Source organism: Pleurodeles waltl, chromosome 11 (assembly GCF_031143425.1).
Source record: "Pleurodeles waltl isolate 20211129_DDA chromosome 11, aPleWal1.hap1.20221129, whole genome shotgun sequence".
Taxonomy (NCBI): domain Eukaryota; kingdom Metazoa; phylum Chordata; class Amphibia; order Caudata; family Salamandridae; genus Pleurodeles; species Pleurodeles waltl.
The window spans coordinates 533,604,371-533,624,270 of NC_090450.1; the positions used below are offsets into that span (position 1 = coordinate 533,604,371).

Genomic DNA, 19,900 nt, shown 5'->3' on the forward strand with positions numbered 1-19,900 from the left:
TATCGGGCCTGCTTCGCTTAATGCTACAGATATTCCAACAGGCCATCATTGCCACTCCCCGCATGTTAGTCCCTTGTGTAGTATATGAAATTAACAAAAGGTTTAAAGATTGAAGAAGATTTTTCCTTGACCGATCAATATGGGTTTCCACATACATCAAATATTTGCCGCGTAACATTTTTAGCCCCTCTAAAACGTTGCTTCTTTTCCTATTATCATTTAGACCACAGATATTGACAACAGCAATATATAACTTAGTTGTGTGTGCGCCACATGAACGGTTGGCTGAACGACAACCCAATCCCTATATTAGAGTATCACACCTCATCCATTTAGACAAAGAAACCTGCCACAGCTGTCAAGAAAAAAAGGTGACACCCAGCTAGTTTGCTGTGCTCCTCTTGTGTTTTTTAAGCCCCCCCCCACCCTCCCACGCCTCGCCCATCACCCGTATCCACCACAACCAATCCCTCCCCGAGCTACCACACGAAGCAATCAGACCCAGGCCTGAATGATTAATTCCGTGCTTGCCCCAGCCACCCCTAGCTTATAGCATAAAGCAGCCTATTGATCCTACCAAATTATTAAAGAATAAGAAATCAAACTCCAATAACAGGATTGTCCCTTGCCTAAACATGTGACCTCTCAGTGCTCAGAAACACAATAAATATATAAGTAACATACTCCAAAAAAAGTTTAAACATTCTTATTCAAATACTCTTTTGCTTTAACTTCTGAAGTGAAGACATGAGTCTTATTTTTAAAAATGATCTTACGACAGGCCGGGTTCATAAAGTATGCCTCCACGCCTTTCTCCTGGCAGGGCTTAATTAACCGTCTCAATCTCCACCTTTGCTCCACAGTAACATGACAGAAATCTGGCCTTGTGAAGAAGGAATGGCCACTGAAGTTCCGCTTAGCATCAGACCATGCTTTCTCAAATATTGCTTGACTAAGCAGGTAATCTCCACCTTTCTATCATCGGAAGATGTAATTTGAGTAAGATGGTCTTTCCACCCAAGGTTCTGTATTTTTTTAGGGCAATCCAACTAGTATTTGGGAACAAATGGTCCATGGAGTGTGTTGTCCGTAGCTTTATTTGGTGTTATGCCAAGCCTAGAAGAGCACTTAAGTTCCTAATGCTGCCAAGAGCAAAAGGGGGGTGGGCAGTACCTAATTTCAGGCTTTATCAGTGGGCTGCAGCCCAAAAGTACATTAAACCCCTCATCGGGGAGTGGCATGGGGTTTATCAGCTTCGAAAGGGCGTGACCCATTTATGACCCGTTAATAGGGAACAATTCCAAAAGTGGCTTTTTAAGATTCCAGATTGTGGAATCCAGCTATTATAAGAAAACTAATTTTAAGACTCAACTATTAAAGATTTGGGCAATTATCAGAAGGAAGAATGGCACAGGGAGATATAGGTCAGTGGTTCCCAACCTTTTGACTTCTGTGGACCCCTACTCTATCATTACTGGAACCCGGGAACCCCCAATGAATCATAGTTGGGGGTCCCCAGATTCCAATAGACTCATTACTTAAAGCTGGGAACCTAATCTGTTAATGTTATTCACATTTCTAAGCAGGCGCAGACCCTCGGAGGAGGCTTCGCGGACCCCCAGGGGTCCCCGGACCACAGGTTGAGAACCACTGAATAGGTATTATTCTCCCATTTGGAGGTCCCTGCTCATTCTCACTATATGTCATCAGCCATGTTGTCTTAGGTGGGAGGATAGCGAACAGTGAAATTGGGAGACCTCTACGATGAAGAAAGTCTGCTTTCTTTTGCGGACTTGAAAACAGAATATAGTGTAGGTGAGTGAGAACTCTTTAAATATCTAGATTTTGATTTTTTTATTTATTTATGAAATGTAGGGGAATGATTGGCTTTGCTAAGTAAGCACTGAGTGATCTTGTCTGCAATAACCATGAGAGTAAACTAAGCCAAATCTATGGCTATTTGGCAGAGCTAATGCCAGATGACTTGGAAAAGCCATTGGAGAGATGGCAGACAAAGCTAGGAGTTCAGGATTGTAGTTTTTATGGATCACTTGCACTGGGACAAACTCTTTTATTATCTGCAGGACTGCAGGTACAACACTACAAAACAATTTGAGGATTTGCAGAAAATGCTGCCCATGCGGTCATGGAAATGAAGCTGATCTTGAACATGTTTAGTGCTTGCCCAGTGTCGGTACCACTCAAGCAAGAAATGACTCACTTCCTGTGGGTTATACTCCACCAGTATGTCACCCTAACCTCTCAACTGATACTGCTGGCAGTGCACAGAAATACAAGGGGTGCTCCAAAGCAGTCCAAGTTTGTCTTTCTGGCTATGACAGTAGTCCGGCTTTGTATAGCGCTGCACGGCTCAATCCGACCGCACCATACATTTGGCCAGGGGTTAACACAGTAGCTCACAATAGGTAATCTAGAAAGCAGCCTGTATTCACCAAAGGGCAGGAAGGGTAGAAAGAGGGGGAGCAGATTCGAGTCCTTTTGAAGAGATGGGCAGGGGGTGTCCCCTCCCGAAAGGAGTGGGGTCATAGTGTTTACAGTTTGTCTTAGACCCTCCTATCAACTGTTTTGACCGCACCTGTGGAATGTACTTTTTTTCCTTCAAGTCTTGTGATATATTTATGAACTCAGAGTGACAATTTCTCTCTTTTTTGTTTCTTTTATATGAGCAATGCTTAGCTCATGAGAAGGAACTTTCTTTTGTTTCTTGGTTTATACTGAATCATGTCTTAATGAATGAAGTAACGCTGCCTTTTATATCTTTTTCATACAATTAATTTAATTGCGCACGCCTTGTGCATAACATTTTAATTAAAAAAAGGAACACAAATGAAGCACAATTTTGTTATCTCTGAAGTGTTGGAAACAAATATTTTAATATGATCAAAACAAATCATTACACTAGGTGTTGCAATCTCCACAAATTTTTGTCTGTGCACTGTATAGTTTTATTAATAAAACTGTATGTCCGGGCAAATATAATGGTCATTTCAACTGAAAATGTGTTGTCTGTAATGGCAGAGTGCTAACACACCATGAATGCTCCACTCGGCATCACTTCACACCACTGCACTCTACTCTGCACCACTCCCCTTAACACCACTCCACTGCGCTCTGCACCACTCTACACCACTTCATGCCAATCCACTGCACACCACCCTAATCTACTGTGCACCACTGCACTCTTTGCCAATGCACTCTACACCTCTCTACGCCGTTACACTCTATGCCTCTCCACCAAATTGCACTCTACCCTGCACCACTCCAATCTATGACACCACTTTACACCGCTCTGTCACACCGCTCTACGGCACTGCGCTCTACGTCACACCGCAACACTGAACCCCGCAACACTGAACCCCGCAACACTGAACTACGCCACTCCACTCCACGCCAGGCCAGGCCAGGCAACTCCACGCCACTCTACTCTGCACTACTGCACTCTATGGCACTATACTCCACTCTACGCCTCCCCACTATAATCTACGCCACTGCATTATATATCAGTGAACTCAATGGCACTGCACTCTATGTCACAATAATCTGCAACACTCTACGCCAATGCACTCAACACCAGTCCACTCTACGCCACATCAGTGTATGCCACTCTATGAGACTCCACGGTATGCCACTCCAATACACAACACTCTCTGCCACTCCACTCTACAGTACTCTACTCCACTCTGCCATTCCACTCTACAACACTCCTTGCCACTCTACTCTATGCCCATAACTTTTAGCCTTTCTGAACAGCATTCACACTGGTGTAAAACATGGCTAAAACACACTGACAAAGCCAATAGATCTGGCACAGGTAAAACCTCCTGGCTTTGCCAATGTTTGTTTATTGGACTGCATCTCAGTTGAATGACCTGTGGCGGCTCCTGCTTTCCCCGTTTTGACTGTGTTAAGCCCCCTTTTGTTTTTTAGCTTTTTATATTATTATTGCAATCTTCAGCTGTCACATTTCAGATTACTTGATCATGAGGCTCATGATCATTTTAAAGTTACAGATTGTTACAAGCATTCGTAGACCTGGATTGGAATTTATATTTAAGGGCGTTACATCTGTTTTTTTTTCTGTTAACGGATGTTACATACATAGCAGTAAACAGTAATTTTGTCACTACAAAAATGCAACAAATATGTTAAACAAAAAAAAATGCAGAACGTTTATTGGCACAATAAACATTTTTGTCTAAAAACAGATTCCTGACAGTGTCGACTTTCACAGAGAAACCAATGAAAAAACACTTCAACAATCCTATTTTCATTAACGTTAAGTGGTTCCCAACCTTTTGACTTCTGTGGACCCCCACTTTATCATTAATCGAACCCAGGGACCACCACTGAATCATCATTGGAATCAGGGGACCCCCACTGAGTCATTACTGGAAGCATGGGACCTAATTTGTCATTATTTGTTAATATTTTTTAATTTTCTAAGCAGTCGCTGACACCCGGAGAAGGCTTCGCGGACCCCCAGGGGTCCCCGGACCACAGGTTGGGAACCACTGCCTTAAGCAAAACTAGTACAACAGATTCCACCACAATGAAAATGCACCTTCTCCTAAACTTATCTTAACACTAGACCTAAAGCTACACCATAACACTAATGTTACAATACGAAAAAACTAATTTCCACCCTCGCTCTCACCCTAACATTTTTGCAAAAATTGATTCTTGCCCTCTATTCTATGGTGACTTTACAGCGCATGGCGATCACTGCACGGCAGCGCTAACTGACAAAGAGGGCAAACAACTGTGCGAAGAAGGATCCCAGTGAAAGCTTATTTCATAAACAACCAGTTTTTTTGACATTTACAAAAGCCTAGCTCACAGTCCGCAGCTCAATTGTCAGCGGAAAGGAGTTCCAGAGTTCAGCAACATTAAAACCAAGGGATTGACCTCGACTTCTAGTTCTTCTGATGCTGGGGACCGTGAGCAGGTGGGTGTTGGTAGATCTTAAGGGCATATTAGGGGTGTAAGGAATAACAAGCTGATGTAGGATGGGAGGCCCATGTGAGTGAAGGGCTCTATGTGCAATGCAAAGGGCCTTGAATTCAATTCTTTGCGTGACCGGGAGCCAATGGAGGTCTGCAAGCCCTTGCCTAGCAGACTCAAACATGGGGATTGCTAACAGAATTCCGCAATACTTGTAGTCTCAGAGTAACTGCCTTGGAAGCACAAAGGTAAAGCAAGTTGCCGAAGTCCAAGCGAGATAGAATCAATGCCTGGACTACCAACATTTTCGCAGTTTGGGGAAGTAGGAGCAGGACCTTGCGTAATATTCTCAGGATTTCAAAACTGCTGGATGATAACATGGTTGCTTGGGTTTCCACTGAGAAAGTACTATCCAGCCATCCTAGGGCCTGCTGAGGACGAGGGGAGTTCCCAAGAATCATTAGCTCAGTTTTTGCTCAATTGAGCTTAAGGCAAAAGTTCTTCCTCCAGCCAGCAACGTTTTCCAGACGCTATTCCAAGGTAGCTACAGAAGAACTCGAGACCGGAGTCAGAGAAAAAGACGGCCATGTGTCATCCGCTTAAGAGAATATGGACATCCCAAAGGAGGTTATGATGTCCGCCAGTGTTGCAGGTACAGATCAAACAAGGCGGCTAAGGTATGAACCCTGTGGCACCCCACATGAGACCGGGAGGGTATCAGAGGAACAGAACCCGTCAAGTACCTGGAAAGATCTATCAGTCAAAAGGACCTGAGCCAGCCCAGTGCACCACCTGCAATCCCAGCCTTGATGACCTTGAGGAGAAGAATATAGTGGTCCGGGGTATCAAAGGCAGCGCTGAGATCTAGAAGTATCATGGTGACCATATCTCCTTGATCTAATTTCTTTTTCGCCTCTTACACTACTGCTAAAAGAGCAGTTTCAGTGCTGTATTTAGGCCGAATACAGTTTGGGTAGGGAAGAGGAGGGAGTTGGCATCAATAAATTCTGACAACTGGCTATTGACAACGTTTTCTGCTACTTTACTTAGTCCTGGCAGCAGGGAGATCAGCCGAAAATTCCCCAGGCATAAGGGGTCAAGATTTGGCTTTTTAACTGTTTTCAAGGCAGTGGCACCACTCCCTTCTCCACGGAAAGGTTAACCATTTCAAGCAGGATAGGGAATCAGCCTTTGCAGCTTCTTCAGCCTCATCAATTAAATGTTTAATTTTAACGAATCTTTAAATAAACTGTTTTTATGGGTGTAATATTTTGTTGTAGCACCAGTAGGAGGAGTTACTATTTAAAGTTATTTCTCTGATTGGGTTTCTTAACGAAAATGTAACTCCAAATACAATTCCTCCACTTCAGATTTACTTGATAAAGATGTGCTCTGGCAAATAGATGTTTTCCTGTATATAAATCAGACTCAGGTGAGTGAAACCTTTAGAAACTGGGCTCTATGTTAACTGACAAGACATTACTGACAATATAGGTATTAATTACAATTTCCACATTGGAAGTGTACATTTAACTCCTCACCCTCTCTAAACAAACATAAATCTCAAGACTTTAAATTGTGAGAATAAACATGCATCCTTTTTGTCAATTATTGATCTAATGTGATTGAAAGGTTTCTGAAATCATAATGTGGGTATTTACCAAATAGCAAATGTGGAAAATGGTGCAGAGTAAAATATTTGCACATAAAGATTATGTATTCAACATAATAAGATACTGCAGATGAGTTTCAGGAGGCACAGTTGTTTGGTTTAAATGAAACCACTGAAGTAATTAGGGAAACTGGCCTGAACTATATTCATGGGCAATTAGATTTAAGTCCATGTCCTACTTTTTGACAAAGATTCCATCTCTTTCGATCTGGAACACAATTTAATACTTCCTGTTTTCTGTTCTACTTTTTCAACTGAGGAGGTTAAGTTACATTTTTGGACGTTCATACAGCCCTTTCAGTTTATGAATACCACAACCTGTTTCATCAACTAGACTCTCTGTTCGTTATGTTGGTGGAAGAGGGCAGGATCTTTTTATTTTCAACTTTGAGCACTGGATTTGTTTAGCTATCTCTCTGGTTAATGAAGTGCCTTGGGTTTCCCTTACAGCTCTAATTCAGGAAAGGTCAACTTGGGGATGGCTACATCATAGGCAGCTTTTGCAGGTGCTTCTTTGAAAGATATTTGTAACAGAAAGAGAGACCTGCTGTCTTATATACAGGCTTGGGTGCATCTTATGATGTAAAGACCAAGACAAGAAAGATGGACGAGGAGGTAATATTTGGAATACTTACCACCAACTCTTATTACTCAGAGTCCTAGCCTCCCTCCTCACAATCTTAGATTCCTGTCTGCTCTCCAGAACAGCTTAAAAACAAACAGGTCTAAAATAGTTGATTTGTTGTTCACCTGCCTTTCAGGTTGTCTTACAGTGAAAGTCTACATTTATGGCTCCAAGAAGGGATGACGTGTGGTTTCAGGACCTTCTGCAAAGTTTTTTTTTTTTTTTTAAACATATAAAAATGTTGACGCAACAAGGCAAAGCCTCTCGATGTAAGAAATGGAACAAGGGATCATAGGACTCAAAGTTCTGAAGATTACAAGTCACAATCAAGTTTCAGTAGATCTTTGTTATGATGTATGATTCTGAGTTCAAATAGATCACATTATTTTTAACCACACAAATTTCTTAATACTCAATTCATTAACTGTAACATTTAACAAAGTTAGCTGTTAAGTAGTGAGTCTTACCATAACTGATAATATACTTTAGTTATTGACAAAATGACAGAAGCTGTCCAATTTTATTTATTTATAGACCTTTGCTAAAATTGTGTTTTATACATATAATTAACGGATTTTGCAAGTCTCCATTGGCTCAATACAGTGACATTTGAAACCAAATAGACTGGGCTGAGAACAACAGTTCTAAGAGTGCCATTTTTACACAATAATACAAGAACAAGAGACAAAATACAGAAATATCTATGAATCCTCCAATATGTGTACAGAAAGACCCAGCATGCAAATTGTCTCCTAATCTGTAGCAGCCAATAAGAAATACAATGATGGAGCACAGACTGATAATGATTCTAATGTATAATTATCAGCTGTTGTAACGACAACCACTGAAGTGTTCAAGAGGGGTTGAAGATGGATTCATCATCCCTAGAACAACACAATGCTGTTTCTGCCCCTGAGGTGATTGTATATGGGTTTTGACTGAGAAATATCTTGCATTGAGCTTGTGGGTGTCTTGATGATGTGGAGGCAAACCCCTTCCCAATGACAATACAGTATCTTGAATTGTAAGAGGGACAATCATGCTGAGAAGGGTCTGGCATAGGTACCAACAAACTGTAGGCAGATTATCCTTGAAATGCACAAACAAGCACTGATCCAAAGAAGAAAAAGGATGACATGCATGATCATCCTCAAGCATCACAAGATTTCATCTTCTAGTCCACCTGTCTGGAGAGCATGCACTCACACTAAACAGCTAACAGATGAGTAAGCTCAGAGAACAGCTTCACTGGATCACGCAGTTAAAGACCTTTTTACCTATCCCAATAAGTGAAAACTTCACTTACAAATAAGAAGTCTACAATAAATTCAAGGCATCTCTCATATGTTTGGATATCTTATAGTTTGCTTTTTGCATCACTGCACCATTTTGAAACTCCATGCAAGACTTCAGCTTACTTCATCACACATAACCTAGATCCCCGGTTTAATGGTTCAGTGTCAGGAACCCCACAGGGCTTGCTGATTAGTTTTAAAAACAAACTGAATGATGCCTGCGCAGAACAATGGTTAAAATATCAATTTCACTATAGCCTCTACTCTACTTCAAACACAATAAAAGTAATTATAGATGACCAACGGTGACAGACCTACTTCACATCCTTAAGTTAGAATTATATTTCCGTACAATGTGAATTAAGTAAAATGGCAGATTTCTTAAGAACAAGACAAAAAAATACTTGACAAATTGACAATGTGAATAAGAATAGGAATTTGCATCTGCAAAGTAGAATTTTTTTTTTTGTTTTACAGTGATACTTACCTTAAAGATTTTTCTACAACATTTGTACGAAAAATTTCCTCTTGGTCCAAATTTACTGTGCAGAAGGAGTCCCTCATCTTGTTTGGGCCAGAGTACTGCAGTAGGTTTTTTGCTTCACCTAAATGAAACAAAAAAATGCAGTCAAGAATACACCAAAGTTGTGGAAAGTAGATTCGTTTGACAATGTGTAACTCTGCAGAATGATGTTTTGCTTGTCTTATTACTTAAAAATAACCTGCTTTTTATCACAGTAGTGGGTGTAACTCTATCACATGCAAACTCCTGTATGCATATCTGCACGTAGTTATGCATTTAACAATATTTTACAATACATGTAAATAGTAGGTTCCAAGTCAATCAATTTAATGCTTGAGAAATCCAAAAACATGTTACAATGTTTTGCAGGTGCAAAATTTCCAATCATTTTTGCCGAAGGGAGACTTCTGGGAAACATTTGCTCCTGGAACTATGCGCATGCAGTTATCTTGTGACTTTTGACTAAAAATAAGCCCTCATATTCAATTTTCACACCATTCTGGCTAGTGCAATTTGAAACTTTGTGGATCATTTTACAAAAATGTATTGAAAACAATTTTCTGTATTTCACACACCCCTAGTAGATAGTAGAAGATACAGACTTGAAAAAAAAGACTTTAAAAATATATGGCATTAAAAGTATACATTAATTCTATATATAGATGGGTCTAGATTTTCATAGAGATATGTTGTAAATAAAAAAGTCTTTAAAAACATTTATGCAAATAAACACCTGTTAAACCCATTTCACCCGTCTATCCAAATTGGTTTAGTCAGCTCCCAAGCATGGCTGTCACAAATTCTTGTGGGTAAACTCTAAACTTTTAACTGTTAAGTAAAACTTAACTGCAATGCTTACAGCAGTGTTGGTCTGATCCCTAAACTGGAAAATAAGTTGAAGGAGGACAGGGAAAGGAGGACTGATTTTCTCCCTGTGACCCTACAGCTGCATCCGAACAAGGGCTAGGTGTGTAAGTGGGGGCCATTACATGGTAGTTCTCACCAAAGGAGAGAAAGCTCTGATACTTTGCAAATGGAGACCATTTGGGACGCTAACACCAAACACAAGAAATGTGTAGGAATATAGTCAACACTTAGTGCCAGAGTGTGCCAAAGATACACACTGAACAGTGGATCTATGCAGCTTTAGGTTGGGGAAGGAGATTCATTTTAACATGGCCCAGTTAGCAGGTGCCTGAACTCATTGCTGTCACCTGTAATAACATTGCAATCATGAGAAGTTTTTACAATCTCCCAGTCTTGCTAGTTTACATCTTTAAAGCATGTCACACTTCTGTTATGTGTGTCACACATTTTCATAGAGTTAACTTGAAGCACTTCCATTCTACTCTTTACATTCGGTTGCCGCTTTTCATTTCAGTACAGCCTGACTGAATATTTACATTTTGGAGTTTCTTTCAACTGAAGTCCTGTCAAATGTTTGAAGCATGATCATTATATTCATTACAGATGAAAGCAGGGGTGAGGAGTCCTCAATTGACCGGGATCCAGCCTCCAGTGATATTTGGGGTTTAAAAGGAGTAAGTTTTACTACCTTTTACTCAGACTTGCTACGATAATCCAGTGAAAAACTAATACCTTTGTTTAAAGAATCTTGATTAATAAAAAGGTAAGCAAAGGATAGTTCAATGGACCATAAGGACTTAAGTCAAGTTGCTCAAGTCTAGATATCAATACAGTGTTGCTAACAATACTACAAATCGAAAAACATTCCTCAGAACTTGAGTATGCATTCATTAAAACAACTAAGCTTTTATAATTTCACCAATGTAAAATTGAAGTGTGATGTAAAGTATGATCTGAAAGTCAAATTAGTGTAATTCTGTCACATGTGGAGAGGTGTATTGCTCAATTCATGCATGAAGCAACTGCCCTTTTACTGGCGTATACCTTTCTTTGCCTCTCAATAGCTGTGCAGACAATATGTAAGAAGCTGTGCTTAGCATCAATTACTGTTTGTTCATCTATTTATGTAGCGAGGTTACCTTGAGCATTTCCATACTATCTTCTAGGGCAATCACTCGTTGCCGTGGGGGTGTTCGGTTAATCGCAACTAAATGTACTGTGTCTTTGCAGTATCACCACAGCATCAGCATGCAATTATGAGGTTTTTGGCTCATAGTGGGCCATAATGCATTTAAAAAAAAAAATCACTATCTTTTTCCAAATTTTGTTGACATTACTGGGTCATTTACAGGGCACATATTCCACCTCCTCTAGTCAGGTGGAACTGTGCAAGGGTTTAACCTCACGCTGTAATTCTAGATGCAGTAAAATCTACAAACGCACAATTCTGTACTGCTTGGAAGTGTGACAAGCAGCATGGTGATGTACAGAATGCTTGAATTAATAACAACCACTGAGGATTGATCAAGGCTGTATTCCAGATTAATTCAAGCGTTCTACCCATCACTTTTTAGTTATCCTCAATGTGACGCCCTAATGGTATGCCTAGACCTGGGTCCTATGACCACTGTGTCATAGGACTCAAGCTATTCCTCAATGAGGAGGCCCTATGAGGTCAAAACAAGTCAAGGGGTGATTCTGTTCCCGTTCGGGGGGACCTGGCTTAGCAGTCCATGCTGGGCTGCTCCTTCTCGAGCAGGAACAAGGCTAATCTGCTTTTGGCAGATGAGATGGGATAGTGGGCAAAAATGGCTCATTTGTGTACATCAGTAATTGCCGGTGCCCAAGATTAATTCAAGGATTACATTCATCATTTGTAATTTTTTGTTGCTGGCATTTTTCACTATTATTATGTGAAACCCTGCAGCTGTGGCTGCTCTCAGGCACAGTCTGTTTCTCATGCAAGTATAACTTTTCACTTATAACTTCTGATGTTTGGGAATTGAGGTGACACAGACAATTCTTACATTTTTATGAACAATGTATACAAACTTTGGTTCTGATTGGTCAGGGGAGGACTTTTCTTTTTCAGGTGACACTAATTCAGTCAGCTCAGCACTCTGCCCAAGCACTCTGAATACTGAAACCCTGAACAGGGAACTAACAACTGCTTGCCTAAGGAGAGGTATGAAAGGATTTGTTGGCTTAATTTACTAGCATCTCAGCAGAATATCAATTATACTCTTGCTAACTCTTAATAGAATGTTAGGTATTCACTATTTGTTCATATTTCTAATATTCTCCTGTGCTGGTGTTTTACTTCTTTTTATTATAACAGCCTTACATATTTTATAGTCTAGGTAAATATTGAATTAAAATTTTAAACTTATTTGTTTTAAGTTTTTGTTCAATACTAACCTAGAAAAGAAACTCTAGGGACAAACTGGCGAGTAGCCCTCTACCTTCTAGGTCCTGCATGCTGCTCCTCATAGCCCAGGGGCACCATCTCGGTCCTCAAGTTCTCCTCAAATCAATGTTCAAGTCACGGTCTCTCCTGAAGTATTGGTATTGTCTGTCTTCACTTTTGTGTTTGCTTTAATTTAATTATAATTGTTGTGCCCGCACTGTAAATACTGGTCTGCAGTATCTCTGCCCCCTCACAGCTTTGTTGTTATTGTGCTTACTGTTATGTCACCCACGCCGTTTCCTACCATTTCTGGCCCCTGCCCTCCAGTCTCCCGGACAGCCCTTCCTACCTCCCAGGACCATTTGGGCGGCGAGCTGCTGAGGCAAGCCAGTCTGCTCCTGGACTGTGCCCAGTGCCAGGGACCATGGCACTCTGCACGCATACAGAAACTCTGCTGCAGAACTCTGTGCCCTGGAATCGGGACATACCAACAACTGCTGCCTTGCATCACACCACAGCAGGACCTTTCGCCTGCAGCCGATGCCAGTTCATCGCCATCCCAGCACCAGCCACTAGCACAGCAACCAGCGCTGCGCCAGACCCGGCAACCAAGACCTCCCCAGAATGACTCGGCTGCCTCCCGAATCAACGCCAGATCACTCAGCAAAGATACCGCATACCGCCAAAGTCTGGGACACCGTTTCCATCCTCACCCCCAACATGATCTTCATCACAGAGGCCCGGCTCACCCCCACATCCGCCCTTGACATGGCCACCGCAACACCCATCAGCTACTACACTGAGACCACACCAACCGACACGGAGGAGACATCGCCATAATACACAAAGAATCAACCACCTGCACCATAATCGATGACGAGACCATGATGATCATGGAACACAAACTTCCAGCTCCACACCAAGGACAAAACCACCATCAAAGGTACGCTCCCCTAGGACCACAAACCGGTCACAGCGACGCAATCGTGGAATTCTTCACCCTGCTCGCCATCAAATCCCAACACTTCATATTCCTGGGAGACCTCAACTTCCACCTGGACGACCCCACTGACACCAACCCCACCGATCTCCTGGAATGAGTAGGCAGCTAGTCACAGACCCCAAGCCCAAAGCAGGACACACGCTGGACTCCCTCTACATATCCAGCAACAGAATCAGGTACAGCCACACAACAGAACTCAACTGGTCTAACCACTCCATCACCATCGCTACACCTCACCGCACCACACTCAACTGCCACAGCACTCCTTCCTGCAACTGGACAAATGTCACTTAGCACCAATGCACCTGGCAGTACAGAACTTCAACAACTGGACCACGAGCGCCACCAACTGAGTCACTCCCACCATACCTATCTTAACGCACAGATCCACCAAAGAAGCAAGCTGGTACACCCCAGAATTTAGAACGGCAAAACACAGATGCAAACAACTGGAAAGAAAGTGGCACAATAACAGGAACAACACGGACTGAGCCACCTTCAAGTTGGCCCTCAACAATTACCACCACCAGCTCAAAGCAGCAAAAACGGACGCCTTGACACACCGGATCAAGACCAACACCAACAAATCTAAGCTACTCTTCTCCATCATCAAAGACTTCACCTGCCCAAACCTAGATTCCTTCATCACAGGAATTTTGCGACGCCCTCGCGGAACACTTCCACAACAAGATAGCAACCATCTACAGAAACTTCGATCCCCAACATCCCAAAACCCCCTCAATATCCCATGGACCATTGACGGTGACCACCCACTCACCACACGGAAACAACTCAGTTCTTTGAACACAAACTCTCTAATGAGGTTCATCCACTCAGGAGCACCCTCTGACCCATGACCCCCACGGACATTTCAACCTCAGAAGGGACGAGATCAGCCACCAACTGACCAACATCCTTAACACCTCCAACGCCACATCCACCTTTCCCGGTGCCTGGAAACATGCAGAGGTCGGACTGCTCCTCAAGAAACCCTCTGCAGACCCCAGCACTACCATCCCATCTGACTACTCCAGGTTCCCACTAAAGTCCTGGAAAAAGCCATCAACCTCCAACTCACAGAACACCTGGAGAGAAACAACCTGCTTGACCCTTCTGAATCAAGAATCAGAGCCAATGACAGCACTGTAACAGCCCTGAAAGCTGATACAGAAGACATCCATACCCTACTCAATAGGAGAACCAGTCATCCTCATCCTACTTGACCTCTCTGCAGCCTTCGTCACCGTCTCCCACCACACACTCATTGAGCAACTACGCCAGATCGGAATCAAAACCGCACACTCAAATGGATGGTTTCCTTTATTAAGGGGTGCACCCAGAGAATTTCCCTCCCTTCACCTCTCAACCCAAGAGTACCATCTGTGGCGTCCCTCATTGCTCATCCCTCAGTCCAACCTCTTCAACATGTACATGAGACCACTCGCAGACATAGCAAGAGCACACAACATCAAAATTGTCTTCTATGCAAACACAGCTCATCTTCTTGCTTTCAGTGGACCCGACCATGACAAAAGACCAACTTCCACAACTGCATGAAGAACATTGCAGCACACCTGAATAACAATTGCCTGAAACTCAACAGGGACAATACAGAGGTATTTATCTTGGGCAGTCTGGAACAACTCCTGGTGGCCATCGCAACTTGGACCCACCCTCTCTCCGAAAGACCACTCCCACAACATCGGCATCATCCTGGACAGTAAACTCTCAATGAAAGGTCAGGTCAATGTTGTCTCCTAAACTTGCTTTCACACACTCTGCATGCTCTGCAAAGTCTTCTAGTGGCTCCCTATCAGCACCAGGAAAACTGTGACGCAGGCACTCATCACAGGGTGACTGTCTTACAGCAATGCACTCTATGCAGGCACCACCACCAAACTCATGAGGAGACTCCAGATGATCCAGAACGCAGCTGCCAAACTGATCCTCAACCTGCTAAAGAGGACCCACATCACCCAGCATCTGAGAGACCTGCATCGGCTACCCATCCAGAAAAGATGCCAATTTAAGCTCCTGACCCATGCCTACAAAGTCCTCCACGATCAAGGAGCTGCATATATGAACTACTGCCTGAATTTCTACCTTCTTCCCAGAAACCTCCCCTCACCTCGCCCTTGCACAGGTACCATGCACCAGAGAACTCTCCTTCTCCCTTCCTCGCCGCCAAGTACTGGAACACCCTCTACCTCTGCACCTCATCCTCACTGACCAACTGCAGGAAGGGATTTAAGACGTGGCTCTTGGGCTCCGCAGCACAACACCTGAATACCCTCATGGGTGATAAGTTGCACACTACAAATAAAAATGTATTGATTGATTGATTGAAGAATCCACATTTACCCTCCAGCAGTGGTTCTTAACCTGTGGTCAGAAGACCCGGGGGGGGTCTGCGAGCTCTATTCAGGGGGTCCGCAAATGGTTTATAAAAATCAAATATTACTAATATGAATGAATTAAAACTAATAAAGTATATCAAATTTAAGAAGCAAAAGTGAAAATTTGAAAGCATTTTCTATATTTGATTGTGAATTATGCAAAAATTTCAATATTTGAGCATTTGTTTGGTGTGTACTCATTTCTGTATTTTTCTGTATTATTGCAAGTCTCAAATCCTAGATCTTCCTTAGGATACGGATTCCTTGATTCTAATAAGGACTCAGCGGGGCGTCAACCGATTACAGTAATCCTTCAGTAAAGGTTCACAGAAGTCAAAATGTTAAGAACTGCTGCCCTACAGTTTCGGATCTGAGGTAGTCTCCCTACTGGTCAATCGTTGTGAACTATGCCCATGGGATGGGGAAAGAGACCCAATGTGTTCCCCTGCTCTGTGAATACACAGGTCAGCTGCATTTCTCCGCAGGCCAATAGAAATCTAACAGTGGGGAAATAATTGTTTGGCTCACAGCAATCTATATCCCTCACCCTGACCGCATATCTAGGCATCTCAGGTACATCAGTGCATCACAACAGCAGGTTTTCTGTCATAGGCACATATTACACTGTCCTTGTTGTTTTAATATTCCTGAGTTAAAACTAGAAGGTGAAGGCACCAGTATGTTTAATAGCATAGCTGCCATTGTTTTTTTTATTCACAGGCTGCTAAGAATCATCCACACCGCAGCTAATTGTGATTAATACTTTCTTCAAGCAATGGGGTAAGAGGAATTACCCGAGCAAAGCAATGGATAAAGATGGCTCACCCAGAGCTCACTCTGCGCTTGTTCTGGCACAAACAAAGTTGGATGTAGCCAGTCAAAAAATGTGTTAGCTAAAAAAGGAAATCAGCCAGATCTAGGTTGTGCTACGTATGCTGGTGGTTTGTGTGAGGTTTGCAGACTGAGTTCTTTACCTGCCATCTCCTGGAGATCCTAATGCACTGTTATTTCAGCAACATTAACCTTCACAGCATGATTGCAGGAAACGGCAAAGCCACACTTTTCAATACTCGATTTAGTACTTGGACAATAGCATTAACAAGCATTTGCAATGCGAGGGGTCTCATGTTTACTCAAGTTAAAGCTATTAGCGTAGTAAACTCCTAACCGGACTTTTCTTGCAACATAAACTAAAATGTAAAACAGTTTCACATAAGCGATCCAACAGCCGCCATGAGCATAAAACAAACACACAAAAGGAAACAGAAGTTTGCTTGCAGTGAAACGTATCAGCAAAAGTGCAATTATCCATGTAACCAGCAAAAGTGCAATAATCCATGTAACAGAGTCGATGTCATGCAAAGCACTCAACTACTGCCCAGCAAGATCGCACTGCCTACAAAATAAAGAGAAAAAGTAGTTCAGAAACCATACGGAATACATGGAGCCTTGTATGTTTTCAGTAGTTGGCCGGTGCGCTCGAGGCGGGCTAAACACCAGAAAAGGCATGATGTATGCATGCCCTTCACTAATGAAATTAAGCAAATTTTAAAAGGCAAGCCCACAAACCAACCAAACTGATGGGTAGGACATGGGCGTGGTTACAAACTCGTGGAGAAATAACAACAGGGACAGAGAGCTTTGTGCTCGGCCCTAAAAAGCCTACGCACCACTAATTACGCGATAGTCTGCACGCTCTCTTCATGTAAGAAAGGACTCCACTATTAGGGTGCAACCCAAGAGCATACAATTAGCCAGTTGAGAAATTAAAAACAGGCTGATCTGGTGGAAAAAACATAGTGCCTTAACTGACAACTTGGAAGCCAGGTTGCTGGGTATAAGTTAAGAGGAGGTAGGTGATTTCAATAATACTATGTTAACTGTATTAGCGCACATCTTGCCACGGATATGAACTAGTAGCGCTTTTATGTATCTAGTGACATTCCACATGGGTGGTTGGTACCTATGGCAGACAGAGGTCAGATTTAGCTTGTGACACTGTGTCATAGGTATTGTCTTGCGGACATATACTAATAATTAAGCTGTTAAGGCTCAATTTTGATGTTTCTGTGTTAAAGGCAGAGGACATTCTTCGGGTGCAGACCCACAGACATTCTGATTGGCCAGAAGATGGGGAAGAATACAATAGAGAAGACAGGAGAGGGTGGAGAGAGAAGAGGGGTAAATGAAAGAGAAAGAAGTGAGAGAGAGGGAGACGTTTGGAGTATCAGATGTATGTTAGATGTTCTTTTGTTCTCTCTGATAAGTTCTATTGCACGTGGCAAGTTATGGGGGGGGATTTGTGTGTATGATGACAGCCAACTGTGTTTCACCACAGCATTTTTCACTTTTTGATAGCACTTGGTTGGGATCGTTGTTGCTAATGCCACATCCATAGCAGAAACTCAGCCAGAGGGGTAACGGAGCACTGTGCCCTTACACAAACAGCAGAATTACAGTACGCCTAGTTATCCACAGTGTGGCATGAGTTTAAGTTACGCAAACTTACATTTTGGATGTTGCTTACCACTGTGGATTTCTTTGTGGGTACAAACAAGAAACAATAATACATGTTGTTTGTATTTGCCTCAAGTTGACTAACGTGCGCAGATATCTTTTGCGAAAACATTTTATTACCTTGCAAATAAGAACTTGCAGAGAGGCTTTGATTCAGTGTTTAGGTGGGCAGTATTCACAACTGTCATGTAATTTTTGTCAAATATATGGATTACGTTTCTGCGTGTACGGCACAGCTTTGAAGGAATATGTAGAATAGCCAGTCTTCTAACACATCTTATCCAAAAATTGTATTATTAATTAAATGCTTTTTTACTCTTGTGTTCTTGTATTTCCCACCTGACCCGTAGTTATGTCATTCATATGGATTTTGTGTTTATCTGTATGATACAGCTTTGTATGTATGTGTACCACAGGCATTTTAATTCATTTTATATTTACTTTTATCGCTTGAGTAATTAATTTGTTCTTATGCTTCAATATTTTATGTTCTTTGTTGAGGACATTTTCAATGGTTTTAATTAACTATGCAAAAAATAAATAAATACTTTTGAATGACTGGTGTGGATTTACATCTTATTAGCAAAATACCAATTAGAACAGCAATGAACGTTTGGGAAATGTAAAATCCTATGAAAGTCATTATTGACAGCAACTGTGCCAAACTCTGTACACAAATGCAAAGTGACCAAAATAAGGAGAGAAGTGGTTTAGTTGCTAAAAATGTCCTTTGGCTCGCTCCTCGAGATTGAAGTTCCAGTCCCTACTTGATCAGCAAATGTGTAATTCCACACAAACTACTTCGGGTCCTCTACCTCAATCTGTAAACAAATGTAAGATAAATAAGTACAGTGCACTATTACATATAATGTACTGCATCAAGGAATTGCATAGTCACCCACAGCCGCCCCACCACTTATCTACCATTCTGTCACTCATTACATAGTATATCACCATCTCTGCTAGAAATGTGTCAATCAAAAATCAAGTTATTAAAAAACGTAATGTTAAAACAGGCACGAGATAGCCTGGAGTGTTTCCCTACCCCCTCCTTGTGCACACAACCTAAATGTATCTTCCCCAGTCAATACACCATGGGTGCCACAAGTCGAAAGTACCTGATTCTTGCCCCAGTAGTTCTGCGGGTACCATAGATTAATCACTGGAAGTGCTCAGAACTGAGATTTTGTAATGAAATACATGTCACAAATTTGAATTCCAACAAGGCTGACTCATTGGTTACAATGAAAGAGTAATATCAACACCTTTTATTTACAGTGCTTGATAAAAGGCAGACCTTTAACGCCACATGCAAGTAGAGAAAATAAACCTGCTATTGTATTAGCTATGGACGACTTAGATTGATAGACTTTGGCAGTCAGATCCATTTCTTGAACGGAAGCACTTGTGCACTAACTTCCTAATAGCACTAGATTCTCACTATTAGCATGTGCTACACAAACAAATATGCAGCATAGTTATGTGCCTGGCACTTCAGCAAATGCAAGAGCGAGCATGGGTGGCTACGCATATAACCAAACTTCGTGGCAGCCCTGAAACAAAGCCATCATAATGTCCAACTCTTCTGTTGTAGCTAATAAATGATTCGAGTTCTAGCATTTTAAATGTTAAT

At 42.0% G+C, this 19,900-nt stretch overlaps 1 protein-coding gene across 1 annotated transcript in view; it reads right to left on the reverse strand.

The window, feature by feature from the left end:
* Positions 1–19,900, reverse strand: part of RASA2 (RAS p21 protein activator 2) — a 461,891-nt gene that overhangs the window by 375,149 nt on the left and 66,842 nt on the right. Inside the window, exon 2 of the mRNA XM_069213940.1 lies at positions 9,042–9,159. Coding sequence (XP_069070041.1) covers positions 9,042–9,159 — 118 coding nt within the window. The remainder of the gene's footprint in view (positions 1–9,041; positions 9,160–19,900) is intronic.